General features: G+C 38.3%; 1 protein-coding gene across 5 annotated transcripts in view; it reads left to right on the forward strand.

Annotated features, from left to right (window-relative positions):
- The first annotated feature begins 2,060 nt into the window (after positions 1-2,060).
- LOC139756282 (sentrin-specific protease 1-like) overlaps positions 2,061-25,820 on the forward strand; it is a 44,628-nt gene continuing 20,868 nt past the window's right edge. For 3 of the 5 annotated variants that reach the window (XM_071675516.1, XM_071675519.1, XM_071675520.1), the window contains exons 1-7: positions 2,074-2,270; positions 7,754-7,857; positions 9,644-9,771; positions 12,063-12,209; positions 13,400-13,619; positions 18,683-18,855; positions 23,484-23,605. In XM_071675516.1, the coding sequence (XP_071531617.1) occupies positions 2,185-2,270; positions 7,754-7,857; positions 9,644-9,771; positions 12,063-12,209; positions 13,400-13,619; positions 18,683-18,855; positions 23,484-23,605 (980 nt within the window). In that variant the 5' untranslated portion in view covers positions 2,074-2,184. Of the gene's footprint in view, positions 2,271-4,691; positions 4,821-7,753; positions 7,858-9,643; positions 9,772-12,062; positions 12,210-13,399; positions 13,620-18,682; positions 18,856-23,483; positions 23,606-25,820 lie in introns of all 5 variants that reach the window. The other 2 variants (XM_071675517.1, XM_071675518.1) reach the window with 2 other exon arrangements.

The following is a 25,820-nucleotide window of genomic DNA, read 5'->3' on the forward strand; positions in this document are numbered from 1 at the left end:
TGTCTAAAACAAGGGCCTGGTGTTACCGGACTCTGCCTGCTCGTGGTTACACAGTTGGCAAGGCTGACATGGAAAATAGTGACTCGTTGATAAGGTGGAACCTTATCACCTCCTCCCACCCATCAACACCACCAAAAAAGAATGAAGATTAATCCTATCATTTTCAGCGGGTTAATCAGTCCACCCATATCCATAAAGTACAACTACTTATATATTCCAACCCAAAGACATTATTCCCTCTCCAAGTAATGGATAATTCAGCAGATGACTGTAACTAGTTTACTTTACTATAGTTACCGTTATCATGTTGAATCCCTTCCCGTCCCTTCCGCTTCTGTTCCACGCAACGCCAGCAGCCAAGCTTCTCTCGCCTGATGGTCCAATTTAAACCCTTTTGCTTTTTCTTCTCCATCACTGGGAATGTACAATATATATTATTGTGTTTCACCAATTTTGTCATATCCACTGAGTCTGAATTTAAATGAATAAATTGGTAAAAATACTCTGTGTCTCTCCTTTGAATGAGAAAGATGCTATGGTATATCTAAATTAGGATCAGTGCTGTAAAGATCTGCCTTACTTAACTTGTACTGACAGTTATTGGTAGCGTTAGTTTCCCCGCATGACTAAGCTTAGGTATCGATAATCTGAAATATTCTGTTGTCCTTGGCCAAGATAGATGTACAAATATTTCGATACATCAAGCAATTACATTTACGTTTTGCGTCTTATTTTTCACAGCAACACAGATGATAATTACATATGTTGCCGCTTTGAAATTAGTAACTAGTTTTCTTTAGTTTTAGGTAACCTTCATAGAAAATATGTATTGAAAGGTATACTTACTTATTAGGATAGTTTCAAGCAGTATATATATATATATATATATATATATATATATATATATATATATATATATATATATATATATATATATATATATCTTTTCTTTCTTTCAAACTATTCGCCATTTCCCGCATTAGCGAGGTAGCGTTAAGAATAGAGGACTGGGCCTTTGAGGGAATACCCTCACCTGGCCCAATTCTGTTCCTTCTTTTGGAAAATTAAAAAAAAACGAGAGGGGAGGATTTCCAGCCCCCCGCTCCCTCCCCTTTTAGTCGCCTTCTACGATACGCAGGGAATACATGGGAAGTATTCTTTCTCCCCTATCCCCAGGGAAAAAAAAAAAATATATATATATATATATAAATATATATATATATATATATATTTATATATATATATATATATATATATATAATATGTAATATATATATAATTTGTTTTATAAACTAAAGATACATTTCTTTCTCCAAGTAACACAAGTAGTTCATGAGCACAATAAATGGGTCTACAAGAGATAACACTATATAGAAGACAATCATTCTGAATGAGCTAATGTTCCTTTGTTTATGTGTGTTTTTCTCTACCTTACTCTTCCTTCTGTCTTCTTCATCCATATAGAAGATGGAAAGGGGTATCCAGATTGTCTGGAAATAGTTTTTGGTTACTCAGTATATTTTCATATTTGTTCATTCAGTACAGTATACTTTTCATGGTTAATGAGTAGGGAAAAGTAATCCCTACCCTTGGTAAAGGCATATTTCAAGAAAGCTTCTTACGAAATATTACTACAGTTTTTTTTCAATTTTTACAAACGTAAATGTTCAATAGCTCCATTTAAGGACTGAACAACCTACCAGCTTTCAATGTTTTTTTTTATTATTATTATTTTAGGTTGAATATGACTTTGGCTACAGGCTGTAACAAAATCTTTACTTTGTAAGATTTACGATAGATTCTTTCAAGATGCTTTTTACTAATTAAAAAAGATGCTTAGAAATAAGAGCTCAAGGAAAAAAAACATAGGGTAACTCATCCTACATTTGAAAGCAGACGGGAGTACATTCACTAGAAGTTATGTTTAAGTAACTTTTCATAAGCCAATTGGAATACCTGGCATAACTGTCGAATTGCAAATAATTTTCTATTTATGATAATTTTGTCTTTTATTAGTTCTAACCTTGTTATTTTTTATAAGTTTTGAATAAATATTTATTAGATGTTGTTGATGTTTACATATTGAGGACGAGGCATAACTGTTGATATCGGTTTGGTCTGTGATAGTGATTCAACACTCCTGGTAACATTTCACAATTCATTCGCCCAGAATAAACTGCGTAAATGCTATCTGCAGTGAGCAGTAGAGTGAGAAATATCTTTGGAAATCCCTTTTCCGCAACAGCGCCCAAGAAGCGTTCCCTGGAAGAGTGAGTACCTTATTACCGGGTTTGTTTTGCGATTTTTGAAGAATATTAGTTTTTGGATTTCATTTCAGTTTGTATATAGGACTGTCCACATGAAGTTGATGAAATGACTATCTTGAAGAATCTGTTAGTTGTCAAATTTCAAGTTCAACTTTCGTTTCTCAGAGTTGTATTCGGTAAGACATTACTACAGCTGTCCTATCACCTGGAGAAAAGGGGGAAAATCAGATAATATTCCAGTTCAGTCCCGCGTCCCTGTTAACATATAATCTCATAGAAATGCGAATGAAACAGGTACGATTTTGTGTACATGAAAACTTGATTGTGGTTAGTTTCTTAACTATTGGACGCTAGAGGCTTAGACGTTAATTTGCTAAGGACTTTATTTATAATCAGTTTACTTTCATATCATCGCTGGATTACATGGAGGTACGTTAGGTTCGGGATCCGAGGGGCACAATCGCCCGTGTAGGAGTCGATAAGGTTGATTGGTGTCATTGTTCGAACCAAACTGATCGTCTAGTTTATAAGATGGCTTGAAGTATGCACTTCCCTGTAATCCCATTGGACATAGTTCCGTAAATATTTAATAAGTGCTATCAAACCACTAGTGCATTAAATAGTAACATGCCATAGATAATGATGCTTTTTTAATCTTTTTTAATCAATTATTTTTTCAGATGCTTTTTTATTTTAGCCACACAAAGAAGAAAGAAGCTATGTTTGATTTAACCTAACCTAACTAAATTAACTTACACTAAACACCCTAACCTCACAGACCTTACTTAACCTATTTGTCTTTTGTGGTGGTGCGTAACAACAAACAAATCACCCACGTCATCTGCCCGTTCCTTTCTTACAACTTCCTTGCCTAAACCATCATGTGTGAATGGGCTATAATTTGGAAAAGATATATCCCCCCAAAAAAAAAAAAAAAAATGGCTAGTCATTTAAGCAAAGAGGGAAAATGCTGAAGGGGAATAAGACAAAGGTTTGATTGTTTGCCAGCACCTAATCAGTTTTAGACCCTACTTCATTTTTTGTATTATCTTTTTGCTGATCTTTTTTGTTATTTCTCAAATCTTGTTTGCAAAGATTGCACTCTCTTTGCTGCGTTGGAGGTAAAAGTAGAATTAAAGTCTTCAAGTAATTTATCAATTGATGTAGAGTGTGGGATTTTAAATGTAGCACCAACTCCAGCAATTTCAAGCTCTCGTCAAGTAGGCATGGCTTCAAATTAGGCAGAAATTACAGGGTTAAAGGACTCTATATCAATAGTTTAGTGTAAAACTTACATGGATACCACTTTCATCAAAGTCTTTCGAGTAGAACACAAATGGGAAGGCATCCTTGTTTCATTTACTCATATAGGAAGTGAAGCCATTAGAAAAGTGACCATCCTAGCAAACAGCTGGCTTCAAACATTCACCTGATGTTTGTTTGGATTCTGCAGAGCCTTATTCAGTTTAAGAGTCAATATATGAATTGAATAAAGCAGTGGCACAAGTAGGAATATGGTATAATGGTATAATGCAACACTTGACATGTGGTTCTTATTCTTGATGAAATTCCATTGTTGATTGGAAAAGACATTCCACATACAAGCATAATGCATCATTTGGTTCAGAAGAAAAACTGTGAGTTCAGATGTCTATAAACATATTAGAATCTGACCCTGTTTAGGACAATTCCCATGAATAATAATTCGACCCCTGAACTTCTCAAAAATGATTGCAAATTTCAAGTTCATTCAGATTGACACATTACCGTGCATGGCAGCATTCTGTGGAATGCATTAAAGATATAGGAAATTAGGCATTTCTAGACCCAACAGGCAAGTTTTCTTGTCTTACAGCTTCATTTGATTTGTATATCGACTCACAAACCAAAGTCTACAGAATCCGAGTAAATGCCAGATGGATTTTATTTTGTGTACTGTCATCTGCAGGACATTCACAAAATAGTTGGAGATGCCTTAGGCATCCTTCCTGGTCTAGAAGTGGTACCAATGGACTCCTTACATTCTCAGCAGTTGATTTAGTGGTTTTACTCCACAATTTCCTTCCAATTCAAAGCCTTGCTAATTTCATGAAAACTGAAAATTGTTAAAGTAGAGGTTGCTACACCTAAAAACCCACACTCTGTATCTACTCTGCTGGGGAGAATGAGTGAGATGTTAACAAAAAGGATATATGTGTCAAAAGTGGAGGGGTCAAGAAGAAGGGGAGTCCAAATTGGAGATGAAAAGATGTAATGAAAATGATTTTTGAGTGCTCAGGGTGTGATTATTATTGTTATTATTATCATTATTGTTATTATGAGCCATCTGCCCCACTTGTCATTATGTGGAAATTGTAGTTTTGGAGAAGGTCTTTACCAATGAGCACAGAAAATCTTTTTGTAATACACTCCTTTTTCTTTCAGATACTGTTCTGTAATTTTTAAGTCTATACATCTTTGTCACATATGAAGAAACAAAGTGTGGTAAGGAGAGTCAGCAGAAAAGTATCAAAGGGAATTAAAGGAAATCCTACAGATAGAGGCCTCTGGCAAGTTGAATGCAATGAAGTCATAGAGTACAGTATAGTAAAAACTACATAACTTTATTTACCATGTACTGTAGTTTAGCAATAAATCACATTAACCATTTGTGACGTAGTAAATTTGTTCACTGCAGGTATATAAAACAGCTGTAGCATTTTCTGAAGGTGAAGTTTTTTTACTGGGGCCTTTATCCTTTCCTCTGAGAGTTATACTTTATTCCTTAGTCACAGTCTTGTGAAACTCATTTTTCAGAATTTGCTTAACAATGAGATTTCAGTAAGTTATGGATCCAGTTATTTTTCTTCTCATCTGCATAGTCACTTCAGTTAATGGGTGACCTTTCATGACTGCTTATGTTCTCTTTCTTTTGTATTATGGGAAGAGGTGTTCCATCAATCTGAGATACTCAAAACAGCATGATTTTCTTAACATTTACATGGGTATTCCAACACTATATATTGTACTCCATCGCAGAAGTAAGTTTGAGTGACTTGAATATTCTTCATACATTACCAAGCTCTGGATGTGGAAGACACCATATTACATGTAAATAAAGATGAGATAGAGCCAACAGTTGTAATGGTCATTTTAGCTTTGCTATTTGTGAGTTATCTAATTCCTTTCGGTATAAGAAATTGGAGATCATACACCCAAGAAATTACATTATATTTGTGCTACCTGAAACCTCATGTGTGCTATGTTTCCTCCATGACAATGTGCTCTCCTGTAAGCTACACTTTATTTTCACACTTCAACATCACAGTATGATTTCTGTGCTAAGGTTGGGACACAAGAACTGTAGGCTAATTGTAGTCATGGACACTTGGTTGGACTGCATGCATATATAGTTTCTGGAATGTAACTTGAGAGCGTGTAAAAGGAGAAAGTTGAGAGCAGATGTGAATAAAAGCAGTGCAAAGAGACAGGTATGTGGCTTTAAAAGGAAAAAACTAGGAGGAAGTAAAGTATTTTAGATACCAAGGAGTGGACATGGCAGCAAATGTAGCCATTGAAGTTGAAGGTGTCAGTGGACTGAACCAGAGCATGTGAAGAAGCTGGGAGATATCATGGAAAGGTATATGGGGCTTGGTTGTGGATAGAGGGTTGTGTTTTCAGGGCATCACACATAATAGCTAGAGAATGAATGTGAGTGAATGATGTCTTTGATGAGATGGCCTTGAGCAGGGTATTCATTTTCCTGTATCATCTCAGCTAACATAAAAAGAATATCTTGGTAATGTGTTGCTTACCATGATTAAGGTACTCCCATCTCTTATTCCCATTGTTAATTAGACATAATACTTTGCATGAAGTCCACAACTGACATTACTTTTGCATCCAGAGTTATATAGAAAGTTTATGCCATTAGTTACTTCTCCTTAAGTCATCTTTGCTTTTCTACTCTTACTGCACTAATTTTGGTATTTCTGGCTTTTGCCATGATCATAAACAGCCGTCAGAGGACCTGATGGTCTGTTACTGTTTGAGTCCTTTACATTCTTCGTATTTATAGTACAGAACTGTATGTAACCAAAGCTGTGGGGAACTGTGGAAACTCAGAATATGGTCGTCTGAGTGAGGATGATCCAGTATGGTCCGGGGGTAGGGGATAAAGCAAGTCTGTGGCTGCTGCCTTTTAGTCTGGTTAATTTTTTTCTTCATTTTTCATAGATTTACTATTTCCCCTGTGAATGAGTGAGTGAGTTTCTAAGGGAAAAAATCAACACATTTCCTCCCTACATCCCTACTCTTGAAAAGTGATACAGCCGGAGAGGATATATTTCCCCTGTGAATGAGTGAGTGGGTTTCTCAGGGAAAAAATCAACACGTTTCCTCCCTACATCCCTTCTCTTGAAAAGTAATACAGCTGAGAGGATATACAACCCTTTTGGGAACACTTCCGTGGAAACTTGTCGACAATGATAATGTTTGGTTGTTTATCAAATGAAAAGTTGAAAGCGTGTGTATGCAAACAATTTTCTTGACTTTCAAAAGTGAGATAGGTACGATCTCTTTATTGCTATGTCACCCATATTCTTGTTTGTATACTTTATTATTCTTATCACTTCTTACATTATCTTTCATTTATGATTTTTTTTATTTATATGCTATGGTGGAAAAAGAGGGTGAAATCCTTATGGACATCCTTTGTAGGGTTAAAGCAGTGTTTTAAGTCATTTGTGGGAAAGCTCTCTGATAATCATAGGAGTCTGCTTATGGAACTTTTTTTTTCATACATAACAGCATACTTTTTTTCCTGTGTAACACATAAGCTTAAGTCTCAAACCCTGCACCATTTGCACCATGACAATTTAGTGCCAATACTCTTCTTTACATTCCATCTTTATGATGATGAGAGCTTTTGCATCCTGTCCTATACAGTACCCTTTTTTCCATAAGGACAGTGCCTGCACTTGTACCTTACTCTTTGCTCCTAACCATGATCACACCTATACTTTCTTTAGCATGACTGTAATGACACCACATGCACCATGACAGTATGGTACCTGTATTCTTTACACCTTTAAGATGATGACAGCTCATACACCTTATCCTATACAGTGCTCTTTTCCCATGAGGCCAGTACCTGCATACTCTTTGTTCCCATCCATGATCATACCAACACTTTCCCTGTACTATTACCTGCATTATGTTGTGAACAGCACCTACACCATTACCTGCATTATGTTGTGAACAGCACCTACACCATTACCTGCATTATGTTGTGAACAGCACCTACACCATTACCTGCATTATGTTGTGCGTTAACAGCACCTACATCATTACCTGCATAATAAATGTGTATTGATAGCACCTACATTGTTTCCTGCATAACATCTTTACCATGATTCATGAGGACATAATAGGTTAACTCCGAACAGGTTCCTCTTTCTTATGAATCTTAGCCAACAAGTGATGTTAACAAAGTGCTTTCATTTCAGGGAGAGTGAAAAAGAGGAGAGTTCAGAGGATGGTGAGGGAGAGCCAGCCCGCAAGAAAAGTCGTTCCCTTAGAGGCAACAATGAAACTCCAGTGACCCGCTCTTGTAAGACTGTATAAATGAGTTTGCCATGCTTAGTGTTATAGATATGAATATATGTATAGAGTTGATATAGGAATACTGCATTATTACATGACAGCTAGAGACGTGAGTGTGAACGAATGTGGCCTTTGTTGTCTTTTCCTAGCGCTACCTTGCGCACAGTTGGGGGGAGGGGGTTGTTATTTCATGTGTGGCGGGGTGGCGACGGGAATGAATAAAGGCAGACAGTATGAATTATGTACATGTGTATATATGTATATGTCTGTGTGTGTATATATATGTATACGTTGAGATGTATAGGTATGTATATTTGCGTGTGTGGACGTGTATGTATATACATGTGTATGTGGGTGGGTTGGGCCATTTCTTTCATCTGTTTCCTTGCGCTACCTCGCTAGCACGGGAGACAGCGACAAAGCAAAATAAATAAAAATAAATGAATATGTATATGGGCATGTGTGAGTGTGAACAAATGTGGCCTTTTTGTCTGTTTTCCTGGCACAACCTCGCTGAAGCAGGTGGTAGAGATGCTGTTTCCTGTGGGGCAGGTTAGTGCCAGGAGTGGATAAAGGCAAGCAAGTATGAACATGTACAAGTGTATACATCAGTGTTTATGTATATGTATTTATATGTGCTTTTATGTATATATATATATATGTGTATATAAGTGGATGGGCCATTCTTTGTCTGTTTCCTGGCGCTACCTCGCTGATGCAGGAAACGGCAGTCATGTATGATAATATGATAATGATAATGATGTGCATATGAGTGGTTGGGATGCTCTTCTGTTTCCTGGCGCTAGCTCGCTGATGTGGGAAACGGCGATCGAGTATAAGAGATAAATAGATATATGTATACATATATACAAACATACATATTCATACTTGCTTGCCTTCATCCATTCCTGGCACTACCCCACCCCACAGGAAACAGCATCGCTACCACCTGCTTCAGTAAGGTAGTGCCAGGAAAACAGACAAAAAGGCCACATTCGTTCTCACTCAGTCTCTAGCTGTCATATTTAATGCATGAAATCACAGTTCCCTAGCCACATCTGGGCCCCATAGACCTTTCCATGGTTTACTCCCGACTTTTCACATGCCCTGGTTCAGTCCATTGACATCATGTCGACCATGATATACTACATCGTTCCAGTTCACTTTATTCTTTTCACGCCTTTTACCCTACTGTATATTCAGCCCTGATTGCTCAAAATCTTTTTCACTCCTTCCTTGTTTGTTTTTAGTTATTTGAAGGCTAGTGGTTTTCACAGATCTATAAGAGAATTTAACATTCATGTCAAGGGGATACAAGACTGTGGTTCTTACTGTAAGTTTTTCTTTTCATATATGAGATTATGGTTACTCTGATTTTATCTTCAGCTTTAGCCCACATTTTACTAGAGCTGATTGCAAGATCTTTAAATTTTGTTGTTACATTTCAACATTCCTCCATTCTGTTATTTATCATGCACTTATGGTCTTCACTCTGTCTTGGCACCTCAGTCTTCTCAGCTTCTCTGACTTCCCTTGCTCATATACAATCTCTTATAAAAGGTTGCCAAAGTGCATGACTCAGCTCACAGATATTAAGGCTGAAAAAGAAGGAATTTACATAAGGATAGATAAGGTTGACATACCAAAGTGAATAGGTTGTTTAGTGGTAGATTTTATTTCTTGCAAATTTACAGTATGAGCACCTTGGCCACCCCCTTGAGGGAGTTCCCAGAGGGAACTGGCATCAGAGATATAGATGGATTGCAACAAAATTAAAAATATGTTCTTTTCAGATATGTGGAACTTTCGCAAATTTGTAAGTGGGAGTGTATCAGGGGTGTACTCGTGGATGTCACAAATCACTTCACCTTCCCCTAGTAGGGAAGACAGAGTGAATTCAACAGATGCATCGAGACACAAAGTGAGTTTTGTTGATATATCAGTCTGTCTTTCTCTTTATCTGTCATTGTTTTTGTATCTCTGTTTATTTGATAATTTCACAGGATGGCTCTGATACAGTATATAAAAAGTAATCTTGCTTGAGGGACTTTTTGAGTAGAGCATTTGATTGGAGTATTTGAAGTAAACAGGGAATGACATAGTCAGTAGGCTGAACCATGACATGAGTGGTCAAGGGAAACTACAGAATGGTCTGTGAGCCTTGCATGTGGGTAAGGGACTTTAAGTTTCAGCACATTGTGGCAGCTAGAGAGTGGATGAGAGAAAATAAGGCCATTTGTCAAATGTCCCTGGTGCTGCCAATTGACATGGGAAATAGCAAACCCATATGAAAATAGTACAGTAAACAGCATGATTCATTTATGTTGTCTGTGAATTTCAAAAGAATCAAAGAATAATTGAAGAAATGAGGAGATTTGATGTGGAAACAAATCCATCTGCTTTGGGTCTCATTCAGTTACTGCTAGCACCAAACATGTTTGTATTTCAATTGATAAAACTAAGGTTCACAACTTCTCTGCATCATGGATATTTGAATCATCTTAAATTTCACAATTACTTTTAATCATCAAATCATCAGGATCATCCAGAAACCTTAGTTTTGGATTATCCAAGTGGGCTGTAGTATAGTTTTCAGCAATTTCATTTTCCATTTGCTGTGATTACACCTTTTGATGTCTGTATGGCTGATGCAGATGCTTTAGCATTACCAGCTGTCAGTCTTATATTCACTGTTATGTAACACTGCAGTAACTAAAACGAAAATATGATATACACAGTATTACAAACAAAAACAAGCTTTGTCCATGTGGCACAAGTGCTCTAGATGGAAAAAGAGAAAGTGGTGCAGATGTGCCTTGAATATAATGAGAAGTCCAGCCACCAAAAACTTGGATGACTTGTATCAAAACCAGATTTACAGAAAGCCAGCATTAATATTACACATGACTTCATATACAGCATGTATGAAAACCCCAAGAAGGTAAAAAATCCTGAGAGTTAAGTCTGCAAGAATACTATGGATATATGAAAATAGATATAAAGATATAAACAAAAGCCCTCCAAAAACAACATGGGAAGATTTTTCTTTGTTTTGTTAGGAGACAAAAATTATGCTTGGAATAAGTGCAGAAAACATAAAAGAAAATACATGTACCATAAATCAAGATATGCACTAAATGCTGCACTCTAGCCCTGCTTTTTAGTAAAATGTTGGTGTTGGTACCGTACTCCCAAGTTGGTAGATGCTTTTGCTCTAGTGCATGGTACTCTTGCTTTGCTTGCATGATGGTTAGCATATAATTGCATACTTTGTTGTGCACGGTTCTGATTTCCTTTTTTGACATTTTTACTTAGTTTTTAAAAAAACATTATATTCATAGAAATTTACCTGCTGTCTGTGTCAGCTCTCTGTACTTTAAGGAAAAGATTTTAACATTTTTCCTAAGTCCCAGTAACACCCTCTTCTGCTCTCTCAACCACTCTTTATATTACCACACATCTCCCTTACCCTTTCATTACTTACTCGATCAACCCACCTCACACCACATATTGTCCTCAAACATTTCATTTCCAACACATCCACCCTCCTCCGCGCAACCTTATCTATAGCCCATACCTCACAACCATATAACATTGTTGGAACCACTATTCCTTCAAACATACCCATTTTTGCTCTCCAAGATAACGTTCTTGCCTTCCACACATTCTTCAACGCTCCCAGAACCTTCGTCCCCCTCCCCCACCCTGTGACTCACTTCTGCTTTCTTGCTTCCATCTGCTGCTAAATCCACTCCCAGATATCTAAAACACTTCACTTCCTCCAGTTTTTCTCCACTCGAACTTACCTCCCAATTGACTTGTCCATCAACCCTACTGAACCTAATAACCTTGCTCATATCCACATTTGCTCTCAGCTTTCTTCTTTCTTTCATTTTACCAAATTCAGTCACCAATTTCTGCAGTTTCTCACCCAAATCAGCCACCAGCACTTTATCATCAGCAAACAATAACTGACTCGCTTCCCAAGCCTCTCTTCCACAACAGACTGCATACTTGCCCCTCTCTCCAAAACTCTTGCATTCACCTTTTTCAAAAATATTGCCCAGTTTCATCATTTTTTATGGATTATGATTAGTTTATTAGTGAAACTAAATTTCTTTTGAATTCAAGGGTCCACTTCATTTACTACATTTGAGTCTCCACTTTTATTGTCTTGTAATGTAATTCTGTTGGATGGAATGTACTTCACAGTTAAGAATAAAGATGACTGGATCCACGAACCCAAGCAAAAGAGAAAAGGGGAAAACAGAGAGTACCACAGCTTCTGGAGAGTCCATAAGTGAGAACATTACTGTAACCTCAGGAACTGAATCTACTGCTGGCATAATTGCTGATGATGTAAGTACTTAAATGCACTGCTATTAAAGACTTGAATACATTTTTTTTGTTTTTTCATTGTAGTGAATTATCTCATTCACACAAATACTTACTTTGTTGTGTAAACATGTACATGAAAGCACATCTGCATAATTTATTGATATATTTACAGAAATAATGAAATAAGTACTATGAAATAATTGATGAATATACTGAGAATGTATAGTTTAAGATTTGATAAAGCTGCATGTGAAGGAGATTAGGATGCTGTATGTGGGAGAAGAAACCATGGAATGAACTGTGTAGAGCTGAAAGTTGGAATCATCAGAAATATGTGGACAAATATTTTGGGAGGCAGAGAAAAAATTTTATACAACCAAAGACCATAGGATTTGTAAATGGAAGTTGTGATAGCTGAGCAGCTCCGGTAAAAAAGTGCTTAAATTAAAACAGTGGCTTGTATTTGAAGGAAGCATATAGTGTGAGATATGCTTCAATGTTGCTAAGCAGCTAAGAGTGGGTTGATCAATGACATAATCTCTGAAGCGGTTTCCAGTTGTCTAAGGGTGGGCCCAGAATGAGTGAGCTAGGAGGAGGATAGCAATAGTTGGGGAAAGCTAGTGTTCCCCATCAGAAAAACTGAGTTAGAGTGTCCACACCTTAATTTTTCAAGGGAATATCCTAGAGAATCTTTAATCTCTGTGGTACACTGCTTTGGAGAGGAGTGGCTTATCAGATTTCAGATTTTTTTCACCTAATTGTTTCTCCTACATAAAGGAAGTAGTATCAAGAATTATGATCAGTGGCCTGATTTGCACACATCCACTCTCATGCTATTGTACATAATGTATTGAAAACATCACTCGATATCCAAAACCAAGCCCCACAGACTATTCGATGTTTTAACTTTACCAGTCTATATGCCCTTGTTCAAGCCCATTGACAGCATGTTGCCCCCAAATACCACGTCATTCCAGTTCATTCCATCTCTTCCATACTCCTCGTCCTCTTGAATGATCAGGATTCAATGTCCCTAAGCAATCTTCATTCCATCCTTCCTTCCCCTACTTGGTCTTTCCTCTTCTTCGTCTTTTACACTCATAATGCCCCGTCTCTTGAACATTCTGTCATACAGTGTCTTAGATTTTTGTATACTGTATGTATGTGTATTTATATTTCAGGTTTTAATTCTTAATCATGTATATATATAGGATGAGGTCCAGTTCTTGGGAATGACGCCACGAGTTGTTAAAAATGACCTGCCAACCAAGAGGCCAGCCCTGAGCCGCCGATCCTTGGCTTTAGAATTGAATCAGCCTTCATTGTCCTCCATCAACTCTAATTTCCGCTTCAAGAAATCAATCAGCCCTGTAGCATCAGAGGATACACCAGACGTTACAGCAAGATTGTCCCACGTGGAGCCAAGTAACTGTAATATTATATCTTGAACAATGCTGTCCTTTCTTGTTGCTGTAGTTTAAGGTTATTCAAATATATTGTCACACACATGACAATGACATATACAACAAAGTTATACTTTACACACTTGCTATGTTAGCATTTGCCAGACTGTCACAAATGTCATTTTATTGTTACAGATGTTAATTTTGAAGGCTACACAAATTTCAGCTGTCATAATATAGCCCTTAGAAATGTATAGCTATCCTTACCACTTTACTTATTTGAGACGTGAAAGTGTGCATAGCATAGTATGATTTCATACGTTTTCCATATGTTTGCCATTTCTTACAGTAGCAAGATAGAGCCAGGAACAGATGAAGTAATGGTCTCATTTGCTCACATACACTTAACTGCTGTGGTCTTTCATTGCCTTATAAAAGTACTGATTTGAAGAGAGATTACACCAGGTTGATTGAGTAGATTGCAGATTGTATTTGATAGCTGTAATTTCTGTAGCATACAGTCATTTGTCTCTTAATAGATTTTTATTTGGTATGTCATTGGATGTATTTATGCTCTCATGACCATCATAGGTTAGTCAAAATTATCAGCATAAATGTAATGATCATTCTGTGCCATGTACCGATTACATGATTTGCAAAATTGTGTTGAGAAGACAGTCCAGTGTAAACACAAACCAATTTATTTTCTCAGACTCTTATGATGTAACTTGTGTGACAACCACTCCTTCTCCTTGTTCTTTCCTCATAAACCTTGTCATGGTCTCTAGAATTATGATTAGGGTTGTTATCAGGTAACAGTGCTGTGTTAAATCTGTCTTGTTGAGACCATTCTTTTATTCTTGACATTTGAATTAAAGTTTTTTATCTCATTCAACATTATTGTTGTTTTAAATGTATTGTCAGTCTGCTTGAAACCAAATGATTAGTGAACATTTAACTAGTTTCACTTACTGCTAACAGTCTTCTGAAGTAAAAGCTGATTTTCTAGCCAGGGCTCTGTTTTCATGCAAGCATATTTGGAGGCGGTGTAGTGTTTTAGATACTTGGGGATAGACTTGGCAAGGAATGGAATCAAGAGAGCTGAAGTTGACCATAGGGTGGGTGAGAGAGCTGAGGCCTTAGGTATAATGAGTGGTGTGTGGAAAAAGAGTTCACTGTCTCTGGGGCAGGGATAGGAATGTTTGATGGTATAGTAGTCCCAACAGTATTGTATGAATGAGAGCTGTAGGCCTCATATAGATAGTTACAGATGAAGGTGGATGTGACTGAAATGAAATGTTTGAGAAAAGTCTGTGGTATAAAGAGGGTCAGTTGAATAAGAAATGGTAGTGTAACAGAGGGATGTGGTAGCAAGAGGAGTATACATGATAAAGCTAAAGAGGATGTGCTAAATTGTTTTGAATATATGGAGAGGATGACTAAGAAGGTAAACATTTTGGAATTTAAGGGAACAAAGAAAAGAGGCAAATTGAGGAGGAGGTTGAGGGATGAAGTGAAAGACGCTTTGAGATATTGGGACCTGAACATATAGGAGGGTGTTAGGTGTGCATAGCATAGAGCAGTTTGGTATACTTAGGGAGACAAGCTGTCGGTGAGCTGAATCAGGGTATGTAAAGTGGAAAGCCACGAAAAGATGTGTGGAGCTTGGTTTTGAATAGGGGTGGCTAGTTTTGTTGCATTATACACAATAATCAGAGAGCAGATGTGAGCAAATTAGGTTATTCTTCATCTGTTCCAGGTGCCATGACACTGTTTTGGAAAGTGGCGAACAAATATGAAAACATTTTGCACGCATACATTCCATGCATATGCCAATCTTTTTGGTATATCTTCAGTCTTCCTTTGTTCTTTCCCCCTTTCTCCAGACAGTTATTGAGTGATTCTTTTTGTATCCATTTTGAACTTCCTCCTTCACTGATTGACCTTCCTTCCTTTATACTGCATCTCTGATGTTATAAGATATATTACTTATTTTTTATTATACTTTGTCGCTGTCTCCCGCGTTAGTGAGGTAGCGCAAGGAAACAGACAAAAGAATGGCCCAACACACCCACATACACATGTATATACATACATGTCCACACACGCACATATACATACCTATACATCTCAATGTATACATATATATACACACTCACACACATTTACATATATACACATGTACATAATTCATACTGTCTGCCCTTATTCATTCCCGTTGCCACCCCACCACACATGAAAGACAACCCCATCCCACTGCATGTGCACGAGGTAGCGCTAGGAAAAGACAACAAAGGCCATGTTCGTTCACACTCAGTCTCTAGCTATCATGTATAATGCACTGAAACCACATCTTTCTTTCCACTTCCATGCCCCACAAAACTCTCCATGGTTTACCCCAAACGCTTCACATGCCCTGGTTCAATCCATTGATGGCACGTCGACCCCGGTATACCACATCGTTCCAATTCACTCTATTCCTTGCAAGCCTTTCACCCTCCTGCATGTTCAGGCCCCGATCACTCAAAATCTTTTTCACTCCATCTGTCCACCTCCAATTTGGTCTCCCACTTCTCCTTGTTCCCTCCACCTCTGACACATATATCCTCTTTGTCAATCTTTCCTCACTCATTCTCTCCATGTGACCAAACCATTTCAAAGTACCCTCTTCTGCCCTCTCAGCCACACTCTTTTTATTACCACACATCTCTTACCCTTTCATTACTTACTCGATCAAACCACCTCACACCACATACAATCCTCAAACATCTGTGATGCTACAAACTATGTGAACAAATGTGGCCTTTTTGTCTGTTTTCCTGATGCTACCTCACTGAAGCTTGGGTTAGCGATGCTGTTTCCTGTAGGGTGGGGTGGCGCTGGGAATGGATGAAGGCAAGCAAGTATGAATATGTACATGTGTACATATGTCTGTGTATGTACATGTGTATATGTTGACATGTATATGTACGTGTATGGGCGTTTATGTATACATATGTCCATATGTGAGAAATACTTAGAAAAGCAAATGGATTTGTATGTAGCATTTATGGATCTGGAGAAGGCATATGATAGAGCTGATAGAGATGCTCTGTGGAAGGTATTAAGAATATATGGTGTGGGAGGCAAGTTGTTAGAAGCAGTGAAAAGTTTTTATCGAGGATGTAAGGCATGTGTACGTGTAGGAAGAGAGGAAAGTGATTGGTTCTCAGTGAATGTAGGTTTGCGGCAGGGGTGTGTGATGTCTCCATGGTTGTTTAATTTGTTTATGGATGGGGTTGTTAGGGAGGTGAATGCAAGAGTTTTGAAAAGAGGGGCAAGTATGAAGTCTGTTGTGGATGAGAGAGCTTGGGAAGTGAGTCAGTTGTTGTTCGCTGATGATACAGCGCTGGTGGCTGATTCATGTGAGAAACTGCAGAAGCTGGTGACTGAGTTTGGTAAAGTGTGTGAAAGAAGAAAGTTAAGAGTAAATGTGAATAAGAGCAAGGTTATTAGGTACAGTAGGGTTGAGGGTTTAGCCAATTGGGAGGTAAGTTTGAATGGAGAAAAACTGGAGGAAGTGAAGTGTTTTAGATATCTGGGAGTGGATCTGGCAGCAGATGGAACCATGGAAGCGGAAGTGAATCATAGGGTGGGTGAGGGGGCGAAAATCCTGGGAGCATTGAAGAATGTGTGGAAGTCGAGAACATTATCTCGGAAAGCAAAAATGGATATGTTTGAAGGAATAGTGTTTCCAACAATGTTGTATGGTTGCGAGGCATGGGCTATGGATAGAGTTGTGCGCAGGAGGATGGATGTGCTGGAAATGAGATGTTTGAGGACAATGTGTGGTGTGAAGTGGTTTGATCGAGTAAGTAATGTAAGGGTAAGAGAGATGTTTGGAAATAAAAAGAGCATGGTTGAGAGAGCAGAAGAGGGTGTTTTGAAATGGTTTAGGCACATGGAGAGAATGAGTGAGGAAAGATTGACCAAGAGGATATATGTGTCGGAGGTGGAGGGAACGAGGAGAAGTGGGAGACCAAATTGGAGGTGGAAAGATGGAGTGAAAAAGATTTTGAGTGATCGGGGCCTGAACATGCAGGAGGGTGAAAGGCGGGCAAGGAATAGAGTGAATTGGATCGATGTGGTATACCGGGGTTGACGTGCTGTCAGTGGATTGAATCAGGGCATGTGAAGCATCTGGGGTAAACCATGGAAAGTTGTGCGGGGCCTGGATGTGGAAAGGGAGCTGTGGTTTCGGGCATTATTGCATGACAGCTGGAGACTGAGTGTGAACGAATGGGGCCTTTGTTATCTTTTCCTAGCGCTACCTCGCACACATGAGGGGGGAGGGGGATGGTATTCCATGTGTGGCGATGGGAATGAATAAAGGCAGACAGTGTGAATTGTGTGCATGGGTATATATGTATGTGTCTGTGTGTGTATATATATGTGTACATTGAGATGTATAGGTATGTATATTTGCGTGTGTGGACGTGTGTGTATATACATGTGTATGGGGGTGGGTTGGGCCATTTCTTTCTTCTGTTTCCTTGCGCTACCTCGCAAATGCGGGAGACAGCGACAAAGCAAAATAAAAAGATAAAAATGTCCATATGAGTGGATGGGTCATTCTTCATCCGTTTCCTGGCACTACCTCGCTGACACAGGAAGCAGCAATCAAGTATGATAAAACAAAATATAGAATATATATATATGTATTATATTATGACTGATCACCATTTACCATATCAGTGAGGTAGTGCCAGGAAACAGATGAAGAATGGCCCATCCACTCATATACACATATGAATACATAGATGCCCATACATGCACAATATACATATAAGTATACATACACTTACACAGACATATGCATATATACACATATACATATTCATACTTGCCTTCACCCATTCCTGGTGCTACACTGCCAAACAGGAAACAGCATCACTATCCCTCGCTTTAGCAAGGTAGCACCAGGAAAACAGACAAGAAAGGCCTGAACTAGTTTAGATACTCTGATACTGCACCATTGAAATTTCCTTGCCTTTAAGCCATTTCAGTGCAATTTCCTTTCTATTAATTATACTCAAAAAACTTTTATTTCAGCTTTTTTGAAGAATTCACTGGCTGGTCGGAAAGTCTATACCAATCCCAGAAAGCCAGGAGCCCTCTCCAGAGACCCCATGAAGAGCCTTCATGACAAATACTTTGGAAAACACAAAAAGAATCCAATATCAGCACAGTTTATAACTGGTAGAGGCAGATCTTGTACCCAAGAGGTATGCACCTTTGGTTGACACTGATCATAAGTCAATTACAATTCATAGCATTAGCACCATATGATGTCTGTCTGTATCTGTCCATTCTGCTGGCTCCTGCACTTAAAACAGGCAAACACAAAATCATTTCATAATCTATCACCAAATGATGTTTTTGCACATTTTAATGAGAGAATGAAGAGCAACACATTAAGAACTTGGTGAGGGATTCTCCATGCTTTTTTAGCAAATTCCGAGATGAAACCCACTAGCTTTTGGAACTGTATAGTGCATTTGATATTGTTGACAAACTGGTAGCTTTAGTGATGTCAGAAGTATAGAAACCTTAGCACATAGATTGAGGTAAAGGAAAGAAAAACTATAAGGTACAAAGGCAGAAAGTATGAATTATGCACATGTGTATATATATATATATATATGTCTGTGTGTATATATATGTGTACATTGAGATGTATAGGTATGTATATTTGCGTGTGTGGATGTGTATGTATATACATGTGTATGTGGGTGGGTTGAGCCATTCTTTCGTCTGTTTCCTTGCGCTGCCTCGCTAACACGGGAGACAGCGACAAAGCAAAATAGATAAATACATAGCATAAGGATGATTGGCAGAAGGGGTATATTTTGAGATGGTTATGGTATCAAAAAATGATCAGTTGGCTTCATTCTTTAGTGAAAGCACTCAACTAGTGGAAAAAGATGATCATACTCCTCTTGAGTGTTCTTTTGTCTTTTCACATTTACAACGCGGCATCACATTGTGTCCAGCTACATGCTACTCCCGAGATTTATATTCCCCATTTCTCACTTCTGTATTGTGTACCCATACTCTTGTCTTTTTTTCTATCCCGTGTGTGCTCTTTTGTTGTGTCCTTCAGTTTATCTGTGGTCTGATGTCTTAGTAGGAGCAGTTTGTGGCATTCATTTGTATGTTAGCCCACCAGCATTTAGAATTTAACATGTTTTGAGGAGTGCTATTGAATTTAAAGCCCTAAGAGCAAAGAAATCATCAGTAACCAAAGTAATTGAAGTTTTGGATACTAGCACTTATAAATAGATGAAAACAGGATTGTGGAATAGAAGAAAAGCTATTGAGACTAAGAGATGAAAATATGCATTTTAGAAACAGAACATGTGAATACAGGACATTGAAAAATAATTGAAAAATAAAAACGTAATATCTAGGAACACAGATTCTCTGGACAAGATATTGAGAAATATAACAGTAATATCTAGGAACACAGAGACTCTGGAATGGGGTTGGATGTGTAAGTTAGGGATTACATTAACGCAGTAAGGAAAGATGTTGTCTGTGAAGTTGAAGGATTTTGATAAGTAATTGAAGGTGCATGGAAAGGATGGACTAAAGATGTTGGAATTAAGATGAATGAATATATACATCTAAAAGAGCTCATTGTGTTATGTGTTAAATAGGAGTACTATTTTTTTCCCACACTAGCAAGGTAACACCAGGAAGAGACAAAGAAAGGTTGTATATGCTTACATTCATTCTTTAGCTCTCATGTGTAGTATGCTAGGATACTTGATTTCAAAAAATATGCATACATAAATTTATGTGGATGAGTGGGTTTTGGGTCAGTAACCAGTATTGGATTATATGCAAATTGACAGGAGTTCAAAGCAGAGTTATTGGATATGAATGTGCTGAGAGGGATGACCAGTAAAATCTCATCATTTCTTAGCAGAAGCAAATGTGAAAGTTTGTAGTGGTCTTTGGAAAAGAGGGGATAATGTGTGAAAGAGTGAAAAAGTAACGAAAATGATTGAGCTAGGAAAAAAGGCTTTTATTATACATAATCGCTGTTTCCTGCATTGGCAAGGTAGCGCCCAGAAACAGACTGAGAATGGCCCATCCACTCATGTACTCATATATATATATATACATACCGTCTGGGGAAAACTATGGAAAGTTTTGTGGGGCCTGGATGTGGAAAGGGAGCTGTGGCTTTGGTGCATTATACATGACAGCTAGAGACTGAGTGTGAACGAATGTGGCCTTTGTTGTCTTTTCCTAGCACTACCTCGCACACATGTGCAGGGGGAGGGAGGTGCCATTTCATGTGTGGCGGGGTGGCGATGGGAATGGATGAAGGCAGCAAGTATGAATATGTACATGTGTATATATGTATATGTCTGTGTATTTATATGTATGTTTACATTGAAATCTATAGGTATATGTGCGTGTGTGGGCATTTATGTATATACATGTGTATTTGGGTTGGTTGAGCCATTCTTTCATCTGTTTCCTTGCGCTACCTCGCTAACACAGAAGACAGTGACTAAGTATGATAAATTGATAAATAGATTATTATGATTATTAGCAGTATTGTTATTATTATTATATTTTTTATTTTATTTTTATTTTGCTTTGTCGCTGTCTCCCGCGTTAGCAAGGTAGTGCAAGGAAACAGACGAAAGAATGGTCCAACCCACCTACATACACTTGTATATACATACACGTCCACACACGCAAGTATACATACCTTTACATCTCAATGTATACATATATATACACATACAGACATATACAAATATACATATGTAAATAATTCATACTGTCTGCATTTATTAATTCCCATCGCCACCTCGCCACACATGAAATAACAACCCCCTCCCACTCATGTGTGCGAGGTAGCGCTAGGAAAAGACAACAAAGGCCACATTCATTCACACTCAGTCTCTAGCTGTCATGTAATAATGTACTGAAACCACAGCTCCCTTTCCACATCTAGGCCCCACAGGACTTTCCATGGTTTACCCCAGAATGCTTCACATGCCCTGGTTCAATCCAATGACAGCATGTCAACCCCGGTATACCACATCATTCCAATTCACTCTATTCCTTGCACGCCTTTCACCCTCCTGCATGTTCAGGCCCCGATCACTCAAAATCTTTTTCACTCCATCTTTCCTCCTCCAATTTGGTCTCCCACTTCTCCTCGTTCCCTCCACCTCTGACACATGTATCCTCTTGGTCAATCTTTCCTCACTCATTCTCTCCATGTGACCAAACCATTTCAAAACACCGTCTTCTGCTCTCTCAACCACACTCATCTTATTACCACACATCTCTCTTACCTTATTATTACTTACTCGATCAAACCACCTCACACCACATATTGTCCTCAAACATCTCATTTCCAGCACATCCACCCTCCTGCGCACAACTCTATCCATAGCCCATGCCTCGCAACCATATAATATGCTTTGGAACCACTATTCCTTCAAACATACCCATTTTTGCTTTCCGAGATAATGCTTTCGACTTCCACACATTCTTCAACGCTCCCAGAATTTTCACCCCCTACCCCACCCTACAATTCACTTCTGCTCCCATGGTTCCATCCGCTGCCAAATCAACTCCCAGATATCTAAAACACTTCACTTCCTCCAGTTTTTCTCCATTCAAACTTACCTCCCAATTGACTTGACCCTCAACCTTACTGTACCTAATAACCTTGCTCTTATTCTCATTTACTCTCAACTTTCTTCTTTCACACACTTTACCAAATTCAGTCACCAGCTTATGCAGTTTCTCACATGAATCAGCCACCAGCGCTGTATCATCAGCGAACAACAACTGACTCACTTCCCAAGTTCTCTCATCCACAACAGACTGCATACTTGCCCCTCTTTCCAAAACTCTTGCATTCACCTCCCTAACAACCCCATCCATAAACAAATTGAACAACCATGGAGACATCACACACCCCTGCTGCAGACCTACATTCACTGAGAACCAACCACTTTCCACTTTCCTCTCTTCCTACACATACACATGCCTTACTTCCTTGATAAAAACTTTTCACTGCTTCTAACAACTTGCCTCCCACACCATATATTCTTAATACCTTACACAGTGCATCTCTATCAACTCTGTCATATGCCTTCTCCAGATCCATAAATGCTACATACAAATCCAATTGCTTTTCTAAGTATTTCTAACATACATTCTTCAAAGCAAACACCTGATCCACACATCCTCTACCACTTCTGAAACCACACTGTTCTTCCCCAATCTGATGCTCTGTGTATGCCTTCACCCTCTCAATCAATACCCTCCCATATAATTTCCCAGGAATACTCAACAAACTTATACTTATACTTATACTTGTCCCCTTTGCCTTTGTACAATGGCACTATGCAAGCATTCCGCCAATCCTCAGGCACCTCACCATGAATCATGGGTGAGGTGCCTGATTATTATCATTATTATTATTATTATTATTATTATTATTATTATTATTATTATTATTATGTAACACCAGGACCTTTTCACCAGAGACTTCTGTAGCAACAAGGCTGCCCAACCATTATTAGCTAGGAAAGAATGAACTCTTTGGAGTGAGAAATTCATCAACAAAATTGTACTAGCTTTAGTCAACTGATCATGATACAGCCTCTTAGAAGGCATCTTTTCACTCAAGAGGTAACTACAAGCAGGTGGAGTCATGTAACGCCTCATATTTATGATAGAGAAACAGGATACAGTATTGAGCTTATATTGCTGTTTCAGATTTTCTCAGAGTTAAAAGAATTATTACAAGGTATGGTGCTGGAACAGGTGCCATGGAATTTACCAAAACAAAGGTGTCATTTTTCTTCAGAGTTTCCGATATGAGGACAAGATGCGTTACTTGCAGTTGCTACAGCAGTATACAGACAGCCCAATATCACCATCCAGCCATGTTCGCAAAGTTTCCTCCAGTTCTTTCAGCACCTTCAGCAGGTATGTTTGACATAGAAACCTTACTAGTCAGGTGTTGCAGGTGGAATTGTGCGTTGTTGATAGGTGCCAGATCAACACCTGTTTTATTTGGTGTCATTATTTAATTCACAAGATTCTTTTGCCTTCTTGAACTTTTCCAATGCATGCATCAAAGAAAGAATTGTTTGTATCTTAATATTATTCTGTGTCTGAAGTAGAGGAGGGAAAACAAACCAAAGGTAAGCTCGGAAGAAAACAAGGAAGAGCGTACGCATCAAGAGATATGAGGCACGTGTGCAAGTAGAGAGAGAGGAAATTAGTGATTCCAAGTAAAGATGGGTCTGCACCAGGGATGTGTGATGTCTCCATGGCTGTTGAATCTGTTTATGGTTTGGGTGGTGAAGGAGGTATTTGTAAGAGTCTTTGAGAGAGGGACAGGCATGCAGTCTGTTGGGGGTTAGGGGGCCTGGGAGGTGAGTCAGTATTTGCTAATGATGTGCACTGGTGAGTGAGAAGCTGCAGAAACTGATGTCTCACTTTGGAAGATTGTGTGAAAGGAGGAAGTCAAGAGGTAATATGATTGAATCAAGGCTGTAAGGTTTAGCAATGGTATTGGAGTGTCACAGATTAGTTTGGGTGTGGGTTTGAATGGAGAAAACTTGGAGAAAGTGAAGTTTTAGTTACTTAAGAATGGACATGGCAGTGATTGGAACTGTAGGAGCTGAGATGTGTCATAGGGGTGGGGAAGGGGACAAAGGTCTTAGGAGCATTAAAGAATGTTTAGAAAGAGAATTCGCTATATGGGAGGGTGAAGCTGAGCATGTTTGAAGGTACAATAGTACATACATGATATTGTTGTGTGGATATGAGGCATGATCTTTTGATGAGAATATACATAAAAGGGTGAATAAGTTGGAAATGAAATGTTTAAGGGCAATATTTTATGTGAGGAGAATTGATTGAGTAAGAAATGTTTGAGTAAGAGAGAGATGTGGTAATAAGAATATAGTTGAGAAAGCTGATGAGGGTGTGCTGAAATGGTTTGGACATATGGAGAGAATAAGTGAGGAGAGATTGACAAGGAGGATATATGTCAGAAGGAGAAGGGGTTGGCTAAATTGACAATGGAAGGATGGAGTGAGTAAGTTTTTGAGTGCTAAGGAACTGAACATACAGGAAGGTGTAATGTGCACAGGATAGTGAACTGGAGTGCTGTGATATACAGGGGTTCAGTATGCTGTGAGTGATGTGAACCAGGGCATGTGAAGTGGTCAGGGAAACCATAGAAAAGTATATAAGGCCTGATTGTGGATCAGTGTCTGCAAATTTGGTGCATTGCACATGACAGCTAGAGAATGTATATGAGTGAATGAGGCTACTTCGTCGTCTGTTCCTGGCGCCACCATATTAATGCAAGAAACAGTGAACAAGTAGAAAACTGAAAATTAATCTAATAATATATGGAACAATAAAGAATGCATGAGTGGTTCCATGTAAATGTTAAAGTTTTGGGTGTCATCATTAATAAAAAACTAGATTTCAGAGGGCATATTGAGATGACACTATGAAGTCAGATGATGAATGATATGATTCTGGGAACTCTCACTAATGTTTATATGTAAAGTAAAATTGAATACTGCTGTGTTTCATGATCACCAACTAAACAAATGGAAATGGACAAATTAAAGAAAATTCAGAACCAATTAATTAGAAGAATTAAAGGGATGGAACTTATGAACTACCATGAAAGACTGAAAGAACTGCAGCTATATAGCATAAAAAGAAGAGAATGATGTATGATAATTTATGCATGGCAACAAATTGAAGGTATAAAAGAGAATGTGTTAAACTTATACCCTCTCATCAAGGAAGATGCAGAGTTAGTAAGTTTGTTTGAATACTATGGAATTTACCAAAAATAGATCAGACAAAAATAAATGACAGCCCAGCCAGGAACCTAGAGTGACTATTTGATACGCTGCCAAGAGAATTAAGCAACATGCATGGTACAACTACAAAACCATGTAAAAGAATATTTGGCATGTGACTGAAATTAGTCCCAGGTGAATCAAGACTAGATAATTATGTAATGTGGATGGAAACTGAAAACTGATTTATTCATCGAGTGCTTCATACTCGCCTTGCCATTATATCTAGATCTCATTGTAGGTAGTCTCTCTCTTTCTTAAAACAGAATCGGTGATACTACTGCTGAGTGGAACCCTGACTGAAAGCA

This window comes from Panulirus ornatus, chromosome 21 (genome assembly GCF_036320965.1).
Source record: "Panulirus ornatus isolate Po-2019 chromosome 21, ASM3632096v1, whole genome shotgun sequence".
Taxonomy (NCBI): Eukaryota; Metazoa; Arthropoda; class Malacostraca; order Decapoda; family Palinuridae; genus Panulirus; species Panulirus ornatus.